The sequence below is a fragment of the Trachemys scripta genome, chromosome 8, assembly GCF_013100865.1.
Source record: "Trachemys scripta elegans isolate TJP31775 chromosome 8, CAS_Tse_1.0, whole genome shotgun sequence".
Taxonomy (NCBI): Eukaryota; Metazoa; Chordata; order Testudines; family Emydidae; genus Trachemys; species Trachemys scripta.
The window spans coordinates 88,370,732-88,390,850 of NC_048305.1; the positions used below are offsets into that span (position 1 = coordinate 88,370,732).

Consider the following 20,119-nt stretch of genomic DNA (forward strand, 5'->3'; position numbering starts at 1 on the left):
CCCCTAATTTTTCATTAATGATTATATTTGGTCTCAAACACGCTCTGCAAGTTTAAAAGATAAAAACATGTTAACATGGCATTTGTGTATTGGATCTTTTGTCCACAATATATAAAGCAAGAAAAAGTAAAAGCTAACTAGTTACCTTAACTTTTCCTGCATTTTCCTCCTCTTCCTTTTTTTCTTCAAATTCAAAGGCTACAGTCATCCGCTGCTGTCGCTGCTCCTCCCATAAAGTAGGGTTAAAGCTATCGCTGTCTGACTGGAAATCTACAGTTAAAATTCAGGTAATAGCTTAGTACGACTGCTTTGTAAGAAGAATGTGTAACTAGTGCACCAAGCAAAACAAATGAAATGTTTAAACTCTAAATCACAAAAACGTATGTTGTGCTGAGGCCTGCACCCCCTTCGGTTTTACACTTAAATCATCCAAAGGGTGTGAAAAGTAACAAAAATTTGTCACAACCTATAAACAAGTTACATAATTTTTAATGTAATAAGGTGAAGTTGAAAGGGGTGGTGCAAACTGTCTGTGTTTGAACTAAATATTGTCAATTATAGGATTTCAAGACTCCTAGTGAGGTCACAGGATTGCTTTTGCAGAAGACTAAAATGTATCCCATCTTATCATAATTTAGGTCAGAATAGGGAGGATGGGAAAGTGGTAGATGAGTGCCTTCTGCTACCAGATCTATGAAAGAGCACAGGCCATCCTCCTGCCTAATGTAAATATCAGTCCAAATTCTGCCTTTCATTGGCCCCAGGCAACCCTAATGAAGTGAATTCAGGGGGTTTATACAGTGTGTCAGAAGGCACAATTCTGATCCTCCTCCCCCCTGCATCCCCCCCCCCAAAAAAAGAAAAGAAAAGGGAGAACAAATCTCAATCCAAAATTAAGGACTTGGGAAACCTTAGATTTAACATACAAAAAGAGCCTGTTTAGAACCCTTTCAGTATGACTAAACACATACTGCCTTGTATACACTGTTTGTTATATAAACAACTGTAGCCATTCTCATCCATGGAACCATGGTTTCAATATTTAAAAATAAACTCCCCATTTTCTCACCTGGATCTAAATAAGCATTATAAACATGTTTTTGCCTTTGTAATACATTGCTGACAGTATTTTACCTTCATCACCCCGGGGTTGCTGAGGAAACATGTAGTTAGTCAGTACTCTTTGCTTTGTTTCTGGATGAGCTTCAGTTTGCAGAGGGATAAGGGCTTTGGACTATAAAGAAAAAATGAAAGATTGTTTATAAGAATTGCAAGAAAATCAGATTTTATGATCTGATAAATAGAAAATATAAAAAGAAAGTAAGAATAGTGTCCTTGGTCTAAATGAAACTGTTCTTACAGTTGCTGACTGAAAAAACATATTATTCTGATGTGGAATTTTTTTCTTCGATCCCTCACTCTTACTACATGTATAACATTCCTACTGACTTCAGTAGGAATATTTCCAGTGTAAGGAAAACAGAGTCTGACACACTGTAGTGACTGAGTGAAATGAGAAGCAGAGGAGGGTGGGAAGGGGAACAGTTTAAGCACCAAGTGTCTGATTCTAATCTTATTCACGCTTGTGTAAATCAGGAGTAACTCCACTGAAGGCAGCAGAGTTACACTGGTATAAAACTGGTGCAAGTGACTAGAGATTGTGTTTGAAGGCCCAATGAGTATTCTGATGATACTGGTATATTTTAATTAAATTAATGTAAATTAATCTATGATCTTGTGTAGAAAAGTCCAATACGTTGAAGAAAATAATGTGTCCTTAAAAGAATATAGGCTCTCAGTTGGTGTGCAAGCTAGATGGGCTCTTAAGCAGGCACTCAATTGTCCACATTAACTTTTCTTATTATTTTGGGGTGATATTTCTATGTTTGTAAGAGGTCACATTCTACTGATCAGTTTTTGACAGGTAGGAATAGGAAGGGGAAGAGAGAGAAGGCTCTAGTTTACTGCGTTGAAGTCCACACATTGTTTTCCACCCTCCTCCCGTCAGTTTGTTTGCTTGCTTGCTTGCTTTTTACATTCAGGTATATAGAGATGTCATTTAAAATTCTTAAAATTAGCTATATAAGTAAAAATAACATTAAGAATGAGTAAAATTACTTGGTATTAACAATAAATCTCCTTATTTGATTAAATTTGTTCTTATGGTGAGCAAAGTAATGCTGAACTATTACTTATTAAACATGAGTCAGCAATATATATACTCTATGTTTGTTGGGAGAGGAACATCTTAGGCCCCAGTCTTGCAACTGACTCAGCACAAACAGACCTCTGTGTCTGTGCTAAACCTCACTGAAGTCAACAGTACTCAATACAGGTACAGGAGTCCTTCCACATAGGAAATGTCTACACTACAATGTAAACCCAGGGTTAGTGGGACTTGAGTCAGCTGATCCACATTAGGGAACCCTGGGCTTGAGTGTCTACATTGTATTTTAACCCTACATTGAGACTTTTCTAACCCATGCTCGAACCTAGGACTCTGGCATCCACACTACAGTGCACAGACCCGGCTCCAAGTAACCACATCCTAGAGTCCCTAGTACCCCCTCCCTCCCAATGTGACTGCTCTAGCCCTAGGACCAAGGTGCACTGTGAGAAAATTTTACTACCTGCCCTGTGTGTTGCAGAAAGTTTGAAGCAGCTCGCTTTGCAAAAGGCTTGACTGATTCACTCTCCATTGCAAACCCAGGAGGCTCTCTGATATTGTGCTTGCAGATTGGTGATCAAAAGAGAATGGGTTAATGCTGACCTGAGCTGTTGCCGTTGGCAAAGTGGGGGTGGCTTCCATTTTCAATAGAGTGGATTGTAGATCGCTGGGATAGAGAGGACTAAGGAAATTATCCCATGGAATTGTGGGATACTTCCAGCTGACTCTTGGAATCTGAGTCAAGCGGGGCTGTGTCTACACTGCAATTAAGCAATAGAGCTGAGACCCTGGGTTCTGGCTTAACTTGAACTCAGACCATCCAGTCCTGCAGGATCCCGAGACCTTAGGTCTGAGCCCTGTGTTAGCTCAATTGCAGTGTTGACACAAGGGGGTTAGGCTTCAGCCCGGCTCAAGCATGGGCTTAAACTGCAGTGTAGACATACCTTGAGAGGCAGTTGCAGGATCAGGGTCTCAGTGGCTTTTGCACACAAATAGAATGGATTAGTTTATAGTGATAGGAAGTTTGGACCATGCAAAATTATACTGATCAGACCTGAATTCAAGAGGCAACAGTTATCTGCAATAAGTGTACAATTCTAGAGAAAAAAAGAAGAGGATATTGAAGTTATTGCAATAATGGAAGTATCACTTTTAGCTACGTTGAATATTTACTTTTTGTGAAAATTAATTTCTTTTCCCTTTAGAGTAACAGTGCCTAAATGCCTAAAAATGTGAATTCCTTTTTCTATGAACGTTCGTAGTGGTTGATAAGTCTTAATCTACAAAGTGTAAATTGATTGATTGTTACATTTCTGAGCACTAATGCTGGCTGCATAATTAGTTTAACAATAAATCCCTAAAAATACAGACAATATTAACATATAAAGATGACTGTTAACATTTTAACTTTGGACCAAATCTAGGAGCACTCAAGAAACTCCAACCGAAGTTGATGAAAGTTTTCTCTAAAGAAGGACTGAGGACCCTCTTTGTGCATTCTTTACATGCCCCAAACTCACATTGACTTTAGTGGAAGTTTAGGTTATTCAAAGAGTGCAGGAATATAGGGACCAAGTGAAGACTATAAGATTTGGCACTTAGGACTTGACCAACATATTATTTCTGGAACTCTGGGATCAGTAGTTACAGATTTTCATGCTACAGACAAATAATAAGACTCTGATCCTGCAAAAACTTATGAATGTTCTTAACTTTAAATGCATGAATAGTGCATAAATATTTGTAGGATCTGGGCCTAAGGTGGGTTGCTTGTCATGGCTTAGCTGTGGCAAAAGTAAAAAAATTGAGAAGTTGTAATGTTGGGGCTTTTTTAAAAAGAAAAAAAAAATGGAAAATGCACAGAGGACCAGAATTTCAGATGATGTAAATCTGCATAATTCCATTGACTTCAACAAAGCTATGCTGATATCCACCAGCTGACGATTAAGCCTAGAACACTTAAAATATTATTGGCTCTGGTTGGAAACTTTTCTAATGAAACCTTTATTTAGAAGAAAACCAAGGAAAAAAAACCTCTTCATGAATTTTTGTGACTCCCACCCTCCCCATTTTAGACGAGGATTAAAATGTTCAGAAGTGCCTAAAGTCCCTCAGCACTAAGAAGATGAAAATCAGTGGGAGTTAGGCTACTAAATACCTAAGTCAATTTTGACAATGGGACTTAAGACACTTATCCTAGCTCTAATTACTATGTTTACTTTCTATTAGCAAGAATTAAAGAGTTGTCATTGATAATTTAAAAGCCTAGAAAGATAGCAAAACACCAAATGAGAGCCTCATGTGTAAAGGTTAATGGAAAAATCTCTCTTCCACATGAAGAGGTAAAAAGGGGGGGGAGAAGGAGTAAACAAAAACAGGAATAGAAAGGGAATGGGGAGCCAGAAGACAAGAATGGAGGCACAGAAGGATTAAGGGATACAAAAGACAGAGAATATGCCCAGTATAAAATCCTTGGGTCCTTGTGTCCCAACACAGGCCACGAGTGATCCCATTCACTAGAGTCCTCTGGCCTTAACTTATTAAATTTGGTCAGGACATACAATCCCACCTGATGAAAGCAGTAAGTCCCTCAAAGATGAGCTTTCCCAATTAATACCACAACATTCAGCAAAAACTATATCTAAAATTGTAGCTAATACAGAGGACATGGAAACTGCTAGGACTAAAAGCTTCATAAATCTAACAATAGTCTGTTAAAACATAGGTTTTATCTATGGCCCTTACCAAGATATCTTGCTCTTTACTACTAATGAAAAGACATAGATTAAAAGTTATTACCTGGTTGTCAGATAGCCACAAAGCTGCAAGTTCTTTAAGCTTAGTAAAAGTGAATGGTAAATTCTTCAGTCTGTAAACAACAATATTGGAACAATATGAATGTCTCATGTACAGTAGCCTCTTTTAAAGGGACACTGTCAAATTTTTATACAACATATTTCAGCTGGATCATACTGAAATTGGTAGCATTTTTCATTTTTATTTTCTTTGTTTGGTTTTAAAGAAAGATATTTTTATAAAGGATATTCTCATTGAATTATTGCATTTAAAAGCGAGAGCTACATTTTGAGCCTGAACAAACAGATAAAGTGCCTTTGAGATATTAAAGAACAATTGTCTTTGCCTTATTGTTAACATATGAATTGCTGAATGAATACTTTCCCCCTTGCACAATAAGAAGTTATTATTGGAACTTGCCTGGCATTATACAATATCAATAAAGAGCAGACAACCAAAATAATGCCTTATAACACAGTATTTCTTGGAAAGTACTTGCATTAAGGGGATTTGTTTATAGATACAACATACTATTTGGCATTTTAATTTTCTATTAGAATATATTCTGCAGTAATCTGAAACACCTTTTTGAAGAGACACTATAATACAGTCATTATGATTTTTCCCATAAGACAAACTGAAATGTAACAATAAAACAAAAGTTCTAAATTGCAAAATGTAGTTATATATGTGAACAGATGTTTTCATGTAATATCAGTTAGCTTGGTCTGCTAAAAGTGACCTGCAAAAGAAGGATGGGAATGGGTAAATTTTCTCTCCCTGCCCCCTTTTTTGTTTTCCTTTTCTTTTTTGTTTGTTTGTTTCTTTATGAAGCATAATAAAGGCCTGAAAGTTTTTGTCCCAGGCCCCACAGGAAGACAGACAAGACACCAGGATTGTGGTTTAACTAGCCTTTATTAAGTAACATATCTCAATGATTCAGCCAGTGCAAGTCATCCTTCCTTTGTAATTTGTACCACCTGGTGGAGAAGCTGCCATCAGCCCTCCATCTTGTCAGCCTGTTCCCAGCACCATTGCTGATCCCCATCACCCCTCCATTTGTAGAAGGGTTAATTGGGGGTAGGTCGGAAAGAGGGGATTGTCTCCAGAGATTAGAGGCCATAACCCCATTAATTCTTTAGGAGGTGCTTTCTACTAATCCATTTCCAGTTTATCAGGGAACTGGACCTCCTACTGAATGACTTCCTGCACTAAGCACCTGCCAAGTTGCAACAAAATGAATTTTACAGCCTAACCTACCCTTTAGGTCTCGGGATTGTTGCAAGGAAGGTGAAAAAACCCACACCACCCTGGCTAAACTGGCAGTGAGGAAAAATATTTCTTCCCAGCCCCCAAAAGGCGACTGGCATGATGCCCACAGCAAGGCCCCCAAACCTCATACTACTCTAATCCCAAGAGGGAAAAGGGAGCCTTTCTTTCTGGTGCAGAATTTATAAGCTCTCCCGTTGTGTCCACAGGAGCCATTAGACCACGGGTGGGCAAATTACAGCCCGTGGGCCACATCTGGCCCTCCAGCCAGTTAAATTGGTCCTCGAGCTCCTGCTGAGGAGCAGGGTCGGAGGCCCTGCATATCTGCCGAGGCTCCTGGAAGCAGCAGCATGTCCCCCCTCCGTTTAGGGGCCGCCCCTGCAGCTCCCATTGGCCAGGAACTGCAGTGAATGGGAGCTGCAGGGGTGGTGCTTAAGGACAGGGGAACGCGCAAAACCACCTGGCCGCACCTCCGCATAGGAGCTGGAGAGGGGACATGCCGCTGCTTCCAGGAGCTGCTTGAGGTAAGCGCCACCTGGAGTCTGCACCCTTGACCCCTTCCCATGCCCCAACCCCCTGCCCCAGCCCTGATTCCTCTCCTGTACCCCAAACCCCTGCCCCAGCCCGGAGCCCCCTCCCACACCCTGAACTCCTCATTTCTGGCCCCACCCCAGAGCCCTCACCCCCTCCTGCACCCCAACTCCAATTTCATGAGCATTCATGACCCACATACAATTTCCATACGCAGATGTGGTCCTCGGGCCAAAAGGTTTGTCCACCCCTGCATTAGCCTAAGGCTTCATCTGTTTGTCCAACTAATCAGTCACAGAGCCCCCTCTCCCCAAGTCCAGGAGGGGGGCTCTATGACTGATTAGTTGGTCAGACAGATGTCCAACAAGCATGGGAAGAAACTACGTTTTTGCATCACATTATCACCAAAGACAAGGATATAAACTATTTAGTAAAGACCATATATTAGTTCAAAAAGAAGGATTATATTTACTTCTGATAATTCATTTTAAATAGTTATATTAAAAATACCTGAAGATGTTGCATCTGAAGAAGTGAGGTTTTTTTACCCACGAAAGCCTATGCCCAATAAATCTGTTAGTCTTTAAGGTGCTACCTGACTCCTTGTTGTTTTTGTGGATACAGACTAACACGGCTACCTCCTGATATTATAAATACTGGTTTCCTCGTCTATTAGAATGAATGAAATTCCATTGCAAAATATGAATATATGTTACCCCGGTGAGATAATCTCCAATTCCTGGTGTGTAAAATGGCTCTATGGACGGAAAAGTGTTATACATTTTAAATCCTATAATTAGTACCACAAGAAAGGAAAAGATGCCTAAACTAGCTGAAATTTAGTTTTCACTATTATGTTATCAGTAAAGTGGATCACAGATTAATTAATTACTACTTGTCTCTGGAATACTGCAGGCTCTGACATATTCCTCATAAATTAACATGATAAACTTAAGTTCTACAAGAATTAATATAAAGATTCTCAAACAGAGCGAATACCTGAATTTTTCATTCAGAATTTGGCTCCTCTTTAAAGAACTAACATTTATTTTGTGTATTCAGACACACTGAAATAATATTAAGGTTGAAAACTTACTTTGACTTGCATTGTTATGCCTAAATATGTAAAATTGCTCTCTATACTGAGACAAACTAATTCATGCACACAGCAATGCATGGCCAAATTTTTAAATTCAGAATTGGGTCTAAGAAAGTTTAGAGGGATCTTTAGTTAACATAGAATTTTAACCTTCTCCTGACGCCCCTGACAGCAAACGCTTATCAAATGGGACTTCCTCCAGACCCATTTAAATTCCCTTTTATTTATCAAAATGCAATTAGATGCCCCCTCTATCTTATTTATTGCCCCAATTTTGGGTCCCCATGCTTGAGTATAAGGGAATGTACGCTGGTATATGTCGTGCACTGAGGAGACAAAAAGAGAGAAGTGTAGTAAGAAAAGCAACTAACAGGAATGAGTAAGAATGTGTTGTATTTTAATTTATACACACATACACATTTTTTTCTGGCTCTTCATGTGCACATTACATAAACTTACATCCCCTTACACTAATTCACATATTAGTAGGTAGGTGTGGGTAGGATTAAGGGAGTCTAATATAGTGTAAGTGTAAAAGGACCATAATCTGGTCTCAATTAATCCATTGCAAATCCATTGATTTCAATGAGCTTGCACCATTATGAATCAGAACATAATTTGGTTCCGAGAGTCTACAGTGCGCCATCATTTTTATTTAGTCTTTAGAGAGTCTAAATAGTCTTGAGAGTCTTTGATATTTGGAAATAATTTATGTGTTTTAGATGCAGACAGCAGCTTGTGTAGATACACATATTCATGCCAGATATTCAAATGGCTTCTTGTGCCAAATAAGGCCTTTCTGTAAAATAAAAAAAATGTATAGTATTCTGTCATAGCTAGAAAAAGATAGTTACCTTTTCTGTAACTGGTGTTCTTTGAGATGTGTTGCTCATGTCCATTCCATATTAGGTGTGTGTGCTCGCCACATGCACTGGTGCTGGAAGTTTTTCCCTCAGCAGTATCTGTAGGGGACCGGCTCTGGCGCCCTCTGGAGTGGCACCCACATGGTGCGGTACAAGGGGCACCGCTGGCTCCCCCTCACCCTCAGTTCCTTCTTGCCAGAAACATCGACAGTGGGGAAGGAGTGTCGGTTGTGGAATGGACATGAGCAACGCATCTCGTAGAACACCAGTTACGGAAAAGGTAACTGTCTTTTTCAAGTGCTTGCTCATGTCCATTCCATATTAGGTGACTCCAAAGCAGTACTCCTGGAGGTGGGTAGGAGTTCACGGAAGTGTAGATTGCAACACAGCTCTGCTGAACCCAGTGTTGTTTCTGGCCTGTTGAGTGATGGCATAATGAGCGGTAAACGTGTGAACAGAGGAGCACATTGTGGCTCTCAGATGTCCTGGATAGGGATGTGCGCCAGGAAGGTCACCAAAGATGCCCATGCTCTTGTCGAGTGGGCTCTGACAATTGGCGATGGCGGAACCCCCACCAGGTCGTAACAGGTCTTATGCACTAGGTGATCCAACTGGAAATCCTCGGTGAGGACACCGGGTGACCCTTCATCCTATCCGCTGTAGCAATGAAGAGTTGAGAAGGGCATGGTACATTCTAAGTAGAAAGCCAAGGCCTCTGGACGCCCAGGGCATGAAGACACCTCTTCTCACTGGTCTTGTGCAGTTTGGGACAAAACACTGGGAAGAAGATGTTCTGGTTCATATGGAAGGTGGAAACAACCTTTGGGAGGAAGGCCGGGTGGGGCCACAACTGAATCTTATCTTTGTAGAAGACCGTACGGAGGTTCTGAGGTCAAGGCTTTAATTTCAGAGACCTGTCTTGCTGATGTCACTGCCACCAGGAATGCGTCCTTCCATGACAGGTGGGAAAGGGAGCAGGAACCCAGAGGCTCAAAGGGCGGGCCAGTGAGCCTAGAAAGGACCAAGTTAAGATCCCACTGCGGAACAGGAGGCCGAACCTGAAGGAAGAGTTTCTCGATCCCTCAAGAATCTGACCATTATACCATGGGAAAACACCATCTGTTCTTGGATTGGCGAGTGAAAAGCGGAGATGACTGCTAGATATACTCTAATGGAAGAGTGTGCCAGGCCATGATTCCTCAAGTGGAGCAGGTACTCCAGGACAGCCTGTATGGAAGAATGTGAGGGAGAGATGCTGCGCTTGGACACCCAGCAGGAAAACCTCGTTTGGAAGCTCATACTACAGTTGTCTCTTTTTGTCTTCTCAGTGCATGACATATACCAACGTACATTCCCTTATACTCAAGCATGGGGACCCAAAGTTTGGGGCAATAAATAAGATACAGGGGGCGTCTAATTACATTTTGATAAATAAAAGGAAATTTAAATGGGTCTGGAGGAAGTCTACATTTGTATAGCATGCACCGTTTGGGGCCTCAAGAGAAGGTTTAAATTCTATGTTAACTAAAGATCCCTCTAAACTTTCTTAGACCCAATTCTGAATTTGAAAATTTGGCCATGCATTGCTGTGTGCATGAATTAGTTTGTCTCAGTGTAGTGCTTGTTTTTTTGGGATTGGGAGTAATCTGAATATTGCTCTTTAGAATCATAGAATCATAGAATATTAGGGTTGGAAGGGACCTCAAGAGGTCATCTAGTCCAACCCCCTGCTCAAAGCAGGACCAATTCCCAACTAAATCATCCCAGCCAGGGCTTTGTCAAGCTGGGCCTTAAAAACCTCCAAGGAAGGAGACTCCACCACCTCCCTAGATAATGCATTCCAGTGCTTCACCACCCTCCTAGTGAAATAGTGTTTCCTAATATCCAACCTGAACCTCCCCCACTGCAACTTGAGACCATTGCTGCTTGTTCTGTCATCTGCCACCACTGAGAACAGCTGAGCTCCATCCTCTTTGGAACCCCCCTTCAGGTAGTTGAAGGCTGCTATCAAATCCCCCCCTCATTCTTCTCTTCTGGAGACTAAACAATCCCAGTTCCCTCAGCCTCTCCTCATAAGTCATGGGCTCCAGACCCCTAATCATTTTTGTTGCCCTCTGTTGGACTCTTTCCAATTTTTCCACATCCTTCTTGTAGTGTGGGGCCCAAAACTGAACACAGTATTCCAGATGAGACCTCACCAATGTCGAATAAAGGGGAATGATCACGTTCCTCGATCTGCTGGCAATGCCCCTACTTATACAGCCCAAAATGCCATTAGCCTTCTTGGCAACAATGTTGACTCATATCCAGCTTCTCGTCCACTGTGACCCCTAGGTCCTTTTCTGCAGAACTGCTACCTAGCCATTCGGTCCCTAGTCTGTAGCAGTGCATGGGATTCGTCCGTCCTAAGTGCAGGACTCTGCACTTACCCTTGTTGAGCCTCATCAGGTTTTTTTTGGCCCAATCCTCTAATTTGTCTAGGTCCCTCTGTATCCGATCCCTACCCTCTAGTGTATCTACCACGCCTCCTAGTTTAGTGTCATCTGCAAACTTGCTGAGAGTGCAGTCCACACCATCCTCCAGATCTTTAATAAAGATATTAAACAAAACCGGCCCCAGGACCGATCCTTGGGGCACTCCGCTTGAAACCGGCTGCCAACTAGACATGGAGCCATTGATCACTACCCGTTGAGCCCGACGATCTAGCCAGCTTTTTATCCAGTCCATTCATCCAGCCCATACTTCTTTAACTTGGCGGCAAGAATACTGTGGGAGACCGTATCAAAAGCTTTGCTAAAGTCAAGGAATAACACATCCACTGCTTTTCCCTCATCCACAGAGCCAGTTATCTCATCATAGAAGGCAATTAAGTTACTTCTTTGGTGTAAAGTATAATCTATCACACAGGTAAGCTTACATGGATGGTGAAATAAATTGGAGTACCCAAGGAGACTGTCTGTCTTTCCATGTTAAGGCTGTTATGGTGTTTGAGGAATTCTCACTTGATAAATGGTTGGTGAACTCTAAGTATAGAACTTACAACCATTTTGGGGTTTGTGTCCTGCTTTGTAAATGTCTACTGTGAGGTTGGTACTCATGGTCTTGAGCCACTGCAGGCAGTTTGACAACTTCCATCCAGAAATCATGCTGTTAGATGTAGGGTACATGAGTTGAGATGCAGGACGGCTCCTCCATTCTGGGACAACAGGTCTGAGAATAGCAAAAGAAGTTTCAGAGGATGTCTCAACGATTTCACCAGTTTGAGTACCAGAACTGCTAGGATAACAAACATTTCTTGTTTCTCTTTGTCACAAAAAGTCTGTTGATGAATGACCCCTTTCCTTGAACATCAGGTGAATCGTGAATTGTCCACTTGTGCTCTGATGAAAAGTGTCTGCTCAAACTGTCCACCAGCATGTTCTGCAGATACAGAAGGTGAACTGCTGCAAGAGAGAGCTGATGCTGAATACATTAATTCAGTAACTGAACTGCTTCTCAGCACAAAGGTGATGATTGAGCCCGTACCTGCCTGTTTATATAAAACCTGGCAGTTGTGCCATCTGTCATGATCTGAATGGACAGTCATTGTATTAGAAGGAAGAACTCCAGGCAAGCTTTATGAGATGCTCTGAGCTCTAGAATATTCATTTGTGAGTGTGTCTTCTTGGGAGTCCCTAATCCAGGAGTGAAGGGTCCATCACTATATTTTTGGTTAGGAGGAGCAGGGGGAAGGGACTCCTATGCATACCTTGTTGGGGTCCCTTCCACCAACTTGGCGAGAGAGAAAATGTTGCAGAACCATCAGAGGCATGTCTAAATTGTGCCTGCTTGGAATGTACTGCATGCAGCATAGATGTAGTTTGGCGTGCAATGTGATAAAAGTGTAGGTGGCATGTGTCCTAGAAGGCTCAGACAAGTTCATACTTTTATTCTCCCTGCAGCTGGGAGAAGAGCATGGCTATAATCTTGGACCCGTCCTGAGGCAGGTAAACTCTGGCTGGTTTTAAGGTATGTCTCAAATGGAGCTGGAGGTGTAATTTCCAGCTCGGGTAGACATACCCACACTGAATCTGACTGGGCTAGCACGTTAAAAATAGAAGTGTAGCTGTGGCAGTGCGAGCAACAGAACAGGCTCAATTGGAGCTAGCCCATGTATGTCTACCTGAGCTGGAAGTTAAACCTCTACCTCCAGCATAGAGTTCCATTAGATCTAAAATGACCCCTATAAACTCTATGAATTGCGTTGGTGTCAAAAACAGACTTCTCTGTTGACTTTTATGCCGAAGGACATCAATAGCCAAAAAATGCTGTAAATGGAACTCTGAACTTTTTGGCAAGACTTGCCTCTGATGAGCCAGTGATCCAGATATCAATAGACCATTATTCCTGGTCTCCTTAAGTGTGCTACTTAAGTAGCTACTACTGCTATGACTGTGGTAAATTACATCGATGCTATAGAAAAGCCAAAGGGTGGAATTCTATACTAAAAGTTGTTTTGATTGACCAGAAATTTCAGAAATTTCTTGTGTACCAAATATGTGGCGATATGAAAACAGGCATCCTACAGTTTGATGTGCTCAGTACTGAGACAGTTATTGCTGCTGAGAAGAGGTAGCAGCTGATGCAGACACATGGAGTGCTGTAGCACCTCAGCAGTTGTAGTCTTGGGTAGGTCTACACTTACCTCCGGGTCCGGCGGTAGGCAATCGATCTTCTGGGATCGATCCCGGAAGTACTCGCCGTCGACGCCGGTACTCCAGCTCGGCGAGAGGAGTACGCGGCATCGACGGGGGAGTCTGCTGCCGCATTATTAACGTAGCTGAATTTGCGTACCTTAGTTCGAAGTGGGGGGTTAGTGTGGACCAGGTAATGATAATGGAGAATGTACCCTCAGTGAATGGTACCTGATAGTTGGTACTGTAGAAACTCCTCCAGTACACACTTTGGGCCATGGAGTCTCCTTAGATTAGAAGTGGAGAGGTGATTTTGACCTCTTTCTTGCAGAAGTCTTTTGAGGAGCTCTCTCTATTCTTCGAGGTTGAACGACAATCCTTTCTCTCAGCACTCTAACAGGGACAATCCTACCAGTACACCTGGAAGTTGAAGGTTAAGTAGATGGAGCCCTGAAGCTATCAGATGCCAGACTCAGCGGGGCACTTCTCAGTATCACAGGCTAACATCCCAGGGAAGTCAGATGGACCAGATCTGATGCAGGCACATGAAGTAGTCAAAGAGAAACATTTTACGCCTCACATCTCTGACCTTTAAGGTCCTTTTTTTGAAAAGGACTTACACACAGTGAATTTACTGGAAGTATCCCATAAGAAAGGCACCTCATATGCTCATTAATGGGGGTTTCTGCCTCACCAGAGAGGCAAAATTGATTACTTTTACTTGTACAGTAATTACTGTTCATTGAGATGTGTTGTACACATATACATTCCACTGTAGGTATATATGCACTCAATATATTTGAATTGGAGACTTTTGCCAGCAGTACCACTATGTGCCCCAACTATCCTCATGCATGGAGCTGAGGATACAGAGAGGCATGGTGCCACTGACTCCCTCTTTGTTCCTTCCCACCACCGTCTAATTAATACCCAAAGTAGCAGGGAAGGTGGAAGGATCCGGAATGACTATGTGCATAATAAATCTCGAAGAACAGTTACTGTACAGGTAAGTAACTGTTTTTTCTCCTTCAAGTGATTGTGCACATATATATTCCACTGTAAGTGATTCATCAGCAGTTTCCTTACAGGTGGTGGGACTTTGGATTACTTGGAGAGAATGTAGCACGGATTTTCCAAAAGTAGGTGTCATCTCGGGAAGCTTGAGTAATAGTGTAGTATCTGGAAAAAATGCATCCAGATGGACATTTGTAAAATAGCAGCGTGGTCACAACAGCTATGTTAATCCAGAAGGCTGACAAAGTGGACTGAGCTCTAGTGGAATAGACTATTATCCTTGGAGGAGAAACTTTTGCTAGATCATAGCAGAGCTGGATACAGTCTGAAATCCAATGTGACATGCACTGGACTGTAACTGGTTGCCCTTTAATTCTTTCAGCAAAGGCTATAAAAAATTTAAGAGACCATCTGAAAGACTTTGTGTGGTCCAGGTAAAAACACTAAAAGGAGATCTTTTGAAATTCTTCATGGAACAGAATTTTCTTGGGCTGGGTGGCTGGGTCCTAAAATTCCAGCGTGGACCTGAGAAACTTTCTAGATTAATTTTTCATCAAATTATGTGTTTACACAAAATATATTTCAGTTGTAATGAACTGGCATGTTTTTTTATGGAAAAAAAGTTTTCATGAAAAAATTTCCATCAGCTCTAACAGTGACCCACATATGTAACTCCAACAGCTATGACAGTCTTCATGTTCATATTCTTAATTGAATTTAAATAGATTTTAATAAAGTAGTCTAGATAGCAAATACTATCCACATTCCGTGACTTTCTACAACTTCTGTGACTTCTGCAGCTGCAGTAGCCGGTGTGGCAGGCCACGGGCCAGCTACACCAACTGCTGATGGAGCAGCCCCGGGGCCAGCTGCACCAGCTGCTGCTCAGGCGGCCCCAGGCAGCGCTCCAACAGTGGCCAGAGTGGCTGGCCCTGGGGACCGCCCCAACAGCAGCGGTTTCAGGGGTGGCTTCGGGAATCACCCGAGAAGCAGCCCTGGGAAGTGCCCAAGCATTGGTCCCAGGGGTGGCTCTGGGGACTGCCCTAGCAGCAGTGGTCCTGGGGGCAGCTGGAGCAGTGGCCCCGGAGGTGGCTCTGGAAGCCATCCAGAGAGTGGTCCCTGGGGGCCTCAGAGCAGTGGGGCCCAGGAGCAGGGATTTAGTAATGGGTACTTATAGTAAAAGTCAGGGACAGGTCATAGGCCATGATTTTTTGTTTATCCCCCGTGACCTGTCCATGACTTTTACTAAAAATACCCATGACTAAATCTTAGTCTTACTTATGAGAACAAAACTGAATGGACACATTTTCAAAAATGTGACTTTGGGTGCCCAGTTTAAGACACCTTAATGGGAGCATATTTTCAGGTCCCTTTAAGGCAAGGTCCCCAAACTGTGGGGCATAAACCTTTGGGGGGGTTGCAGCGGGGCCCAGGCCAGCCCCCATGGGAGTGGGGGACAGAGAGGGAGTGCCATCCAGCCCCTTCCTGCCCCCAGCTGTGCTCCGGTCCCGCCTGCAGCAATGTTCACGGCCCCATGCCTGGCCCCGCTCCCTGCCCCAAATGCACCCCTAGTCTCAGTCCCTTTATCCATGTCCTTGCCCCACACCCCTTCAGCCGCAGCCCCGTTCCCAGCCTCGGCTATGGGGAGGCGCGGGATAACAGATAGGAGTAACAGGGGCGCGGAAGTTTGGGGACTACTGCTTTAAGGTGTCTCAAGTTCAGCACCAAAAATATGAAGGTATGCAAAATTGCTAGTCATTTTTGAAAATTTAGACCAGAACAATTTGAAATCTATATAATCTGCTTAGTTCGTCCGCTGTGGTATTCATCACTCCGGGAAGATAGGCCGCTGATACCCGGATGTTGTTCGCAATGCACCAGTTCCAGAGTTTCATAGCCTCTGTGCATAGCGAATGGGATCGAGCTCCTCCCTACCTGTTCACATAGAACATGCATGCAATATTGTCTGTCATTATGCGTACGTGTTGATTCTTGATTAGTGGCAGGAAGTGACGACACGCATTGCGAATGGCTTGAAGTTCTAGGACATTTATATGGAGAGAGGTCTCGGTTGAAGACGAAAGTCCCTGGACTGTGTGGTGAGACATATGTGCACCCCAGCCTGTCAGAGATGCATCGGTCGTCAGTATGGGATGGAGCCTGCTGAAGAAAGGGGACTCCAGAGCAGAGGTTGGAGTGAATTGTCCACCACTGTAGGGAATCTTTGACTCGGACAGGTATGGGGAGAGTCTTGTTTAGAGGGTGCACATTCGGTCTGTACACCGTGGCCAACCACGCTTGGAAGCACCTCATGTATAGGCGTGCATTTTGGACGACAGAGGTGCACGAGGCCATGTGACCTAGTATTTGTAGGCAGTCTTGGACAGTCACCTGGGGACAGTTGCGAATCCTTGTGGCCAGTCGGCTTATAGAGTTGAAGCGGTCTGGTGGGAGAGATGCCAACCCCGTCTGGGAGTCGAGGTATGCCCCTATGAACTCCAGATGTTGGGTGGGGTATAATGTGGATTAGTTTTTGTTTATTTGCAGGCCTAAAGATAGAAAACAATCGATGGTAAGTCGTATGGATCGGAGAGCTTTGTCGAACGTTGAAGCTTTGAGGAGGCAATCATCTAGGTAAGGAAATATTACGACCCCTTGTTTTCTGATGTAGGCTGTAACTACGGCTAGGATCTTGGAAAAAACATGGGGGGCCGTGGACAGTCCGAAGGGGAGAATCCTGTATTGGAAATGTGTGGAGCCGAGAGTAAAACGTAGGAACCGTCTGTGGGACGGGTGTATAGTCACATGAAAATAGGCGACCTGTAGGTCGAGGGCTGAAAACCAGTCGCCCTGCTCCAGCGCCGGGATTATAGTGGTGAGAATGACCATCTTGAACTTTTGCTTTCTGACAAATTTGTTGAGCCGCCTGAGGTCGAGGATTGGTCGCCATCCCCCATTTTTCTTCTCTGTTAAGAAATAATGGGAGTAAAAACCCTTCCCTCTGTGTCGTTCTGGCACAGTTTCTACTGCTCCCAGTTGAAGGAGATGCTGCACTTCTTGGAAGAGTAGTCGCTCGTGAGATGAGTCCCTGAAGAGGGACGGGAAGGGTGAGTGGGTGGTAGGGAGGGAGGGAGAGGAAGGGGATGGTGTATCCAATTGTAACTACCTCTATGACCCACTTGTCGGATGTAATTTTCTGCCATCGATGAGAGAATGGTCGTAGGCAGTGTCCAAAGATAGGTGTGCTGGCTGAAGTGGGAACGCTGTTTTCTAAACCCTTGACCAATGCTTCAAATCTGCCTATTAGTTGGAGGGGGTTGCGGAGCCCCTGTAGAATTAGGACGACGACGCTGGAATCTTGGTCTTTGGCGTTGTTGTTGCTCCTGTGGTCTATAGGAGTGTTGTGTAAATGCGGGGTAGCGTGGATGTTGATAAGGTTGGTATCTATATTGCCGTCTTCTGGTCGCAGGTGGCTGGAGACCTAGGGACCGGAGGGTTGCCCTTGCGTCCTTCATCGAATGAAGCACGTCGTTCGTGGTGGAGGCAAAAAGTTTTTCCCCGTCAAAGGGAAGATCTTGAATGGTGCTCTGAACCTCTCAAGGAAAGAAAGAGGAGGAGAGCCATGAACCCCGTCGCATGACCACTGCTGTGGTGGTCGACCTTGCTGCAGTGTTAGCTACATCGAGGGCCGCTTGAAGAGGGTACGTGATATGGTCTGTCCTTCGGAAACCAGAGCTGTGAATTGTTGTTTCTTCTGTTCTGGGATGTCATCAATAAAATCCATGAATTTATTAGAGTTTTTGTGGTCATATTTTGCAAGGACTGCAGTATAATTGGCTATGTGAAATTGTAGTATCGAGGATGCATATACTTTACGGCCAAAGAGGTCCAGGTGTTTACTGTCCTTGTTGGCTGGAGTGGAGCGGGAGTACTGTTGCTTATCCCTCTGGTTCGCTGCATCTACTACCAATGAGTTTGGCGCCGGATGGGTAAAAAGGAATTCAGAGCCCTTTGAAGGGATGAAGTACTTCCTGTCCGCTTGTTTACAGGTAGGTAGGCTTGTGGCTGGAGTCTGCCAGATGGATTTAGCGGGTTCTAAAAGGGCTACGTCGATTTGTAATGCCACTCTAGAGGAAGAAGAGGGCTGTAGGATGTCCGTTAACTCATCCTGTTGTTCAGTGACTTCCTCCAAGTTAATTCTCAAGTCATTGGCAGCTCTTTTAAAGAGGTCTTGGAATTTTGCATAGTCATCCGACGGTGTTAGAGGAAGGGGAAGTAAGGCTTCCTCAGGCGTTACGTCCGGCTCTGCTGGAATAGGAGCAGGACTCAGTTGCTCCTGGAAGTGTGACGGTGCTGCCTGGTATCTTGTGTCACCGGCAGGTCCATCAGGTGGCGGTGCTAGACCGGTGTTGCGCCTGGTCGAAGTGCCGTAGCGCACGTGTTATCGAGGGTACGATGCCCATGGTGCCCAACATTGCCATGGTGGTGGGTAGGGCATAGGTGTTGCCATCCAGGGGTTCACTCCCCATGGGGCAGGATCCTGAGAATAGGCTGAGGTAGGTTTTTTTTTTTTGTAACCTCTGTTGATTGGGGTCTGGGAGTCTTGATATGCAGAAAAAACTCCCTGTGGATCATTTTCCTCCTCACTGGAGGAAGGTTGTTCAGATCCTGACTCAGGCATTGGAGAAAAACAGGCATTTATCTGGGGAGACTGCAGAATAGGTGATACCAATAGATCTGCTGTCTGAGTAAATTGAAAAGGTGAGGCTCCTGCGTGAGGTGAAAACTGTGGAGGAGGAGGTTGCTGTGAGGGAACATTCCTCTGAGCAGGGGTTTTGCTTTTGATCTCCCTGTCAGTCTGTGCCGCGGTTGCCGGTGCCGTGGTCGGTGCCGGGGAGGCAACATCAGCCTGCAGAAGGTCAGGCAGGGTGGGAAATGTCGGCACCGCGTCCGTCGCGGTGCCGAACGGTGCCATAAACGAGGCAGGCAACTGAAAGCCTGAAGCCTCGGCACCGGAGCCTCACGCCGCCGCCGCAGCCTGAGGCAGCTTTCGTGCGGTGCCTGAGGAGCCCGGCTCTTCAAAAGTACTGAGGCGGGGAAGCACGGGCAGTGTAACTGTTGACCTGCCTGAAGAACTCATGTGCCTCACCAACTTCTTTGTTGGAGAGGGCTGCCCCTTTTTTGTAGATTTCTTCAGTTTTTTTGAAGCAGGGGGGCTGTGGCAGGCAGCAGAGCCGGAGTCAGCGCCTGGGTCTGAAACTGACCCGATAGACTTTTGCAGGAGGAGCAGTTTCAGTTTAAGCTCCCTGTCCTTCCGTGCCCTGGAACTGAGTTTGCTACAGTGGGCACATTTTTGGGGAATGTGGGTTTCCCCCAAGCACTTTATACATTGAGAGTGGCCATCAGAGAGCGGGATAGCGTCCTTACACGTAGCGCAGCGCTTAAAGCCTGTGGAGCCGGGCATGGTAGAAGCGGCTGCAGCTGAGAGAATTTTTTTTTTTTATAACAGATAGAACTAATGAACTACACTAACAAGAACTGACAACAAACTAACTACTAGAATAGGTAATTGTAGCAAGAGTGGGGGATTTCCTAATGAGTCTGCTGAGCTCCGTCTCAGGCTGGGGACGGTAGAGAAGGAACTGAGGAGATTGGCCACGCGTGCATACTATTATCCTAGACTCACTGCGGGGGGGGGGGGCAGCCT

At 44.2% G+C, this 20,119-nt stretch overlaps 1 protein-coding gene across 6 annotated transcripts in view; it reads right to left on the reverse strand.

Annotated features, from left to right (window-relative positions):
- Positions 1-20,119, reverse strand: part of LRRC7 (leucine rich repeat containing 7) — a 335,582-nt gene that overhangs the window by 71,768 nt on the left and 243,695 nt on the right. For all 6 annotated transcript variants that reach the window (XM_034779104.1, XM_034779107.1, XM_034779103.1 and 3 more), the window contains 3 exons: positions 4,967-5,036; positions 1,135-1,234; positions 146-270 (listed from right to left, as the gene is read on the reverse strand). In XM_034779104.1, coding sequence (XP_034634995.1) covers positions 146-270; positions 1,135-1,234; positions 4,967-5,036 — 295 coding nt within the window. The remainder of the gene's footprint in view (positions 1-145; positions 271-1,134; positions 1,235-4,966; positions 5,037-20,119) is intronic.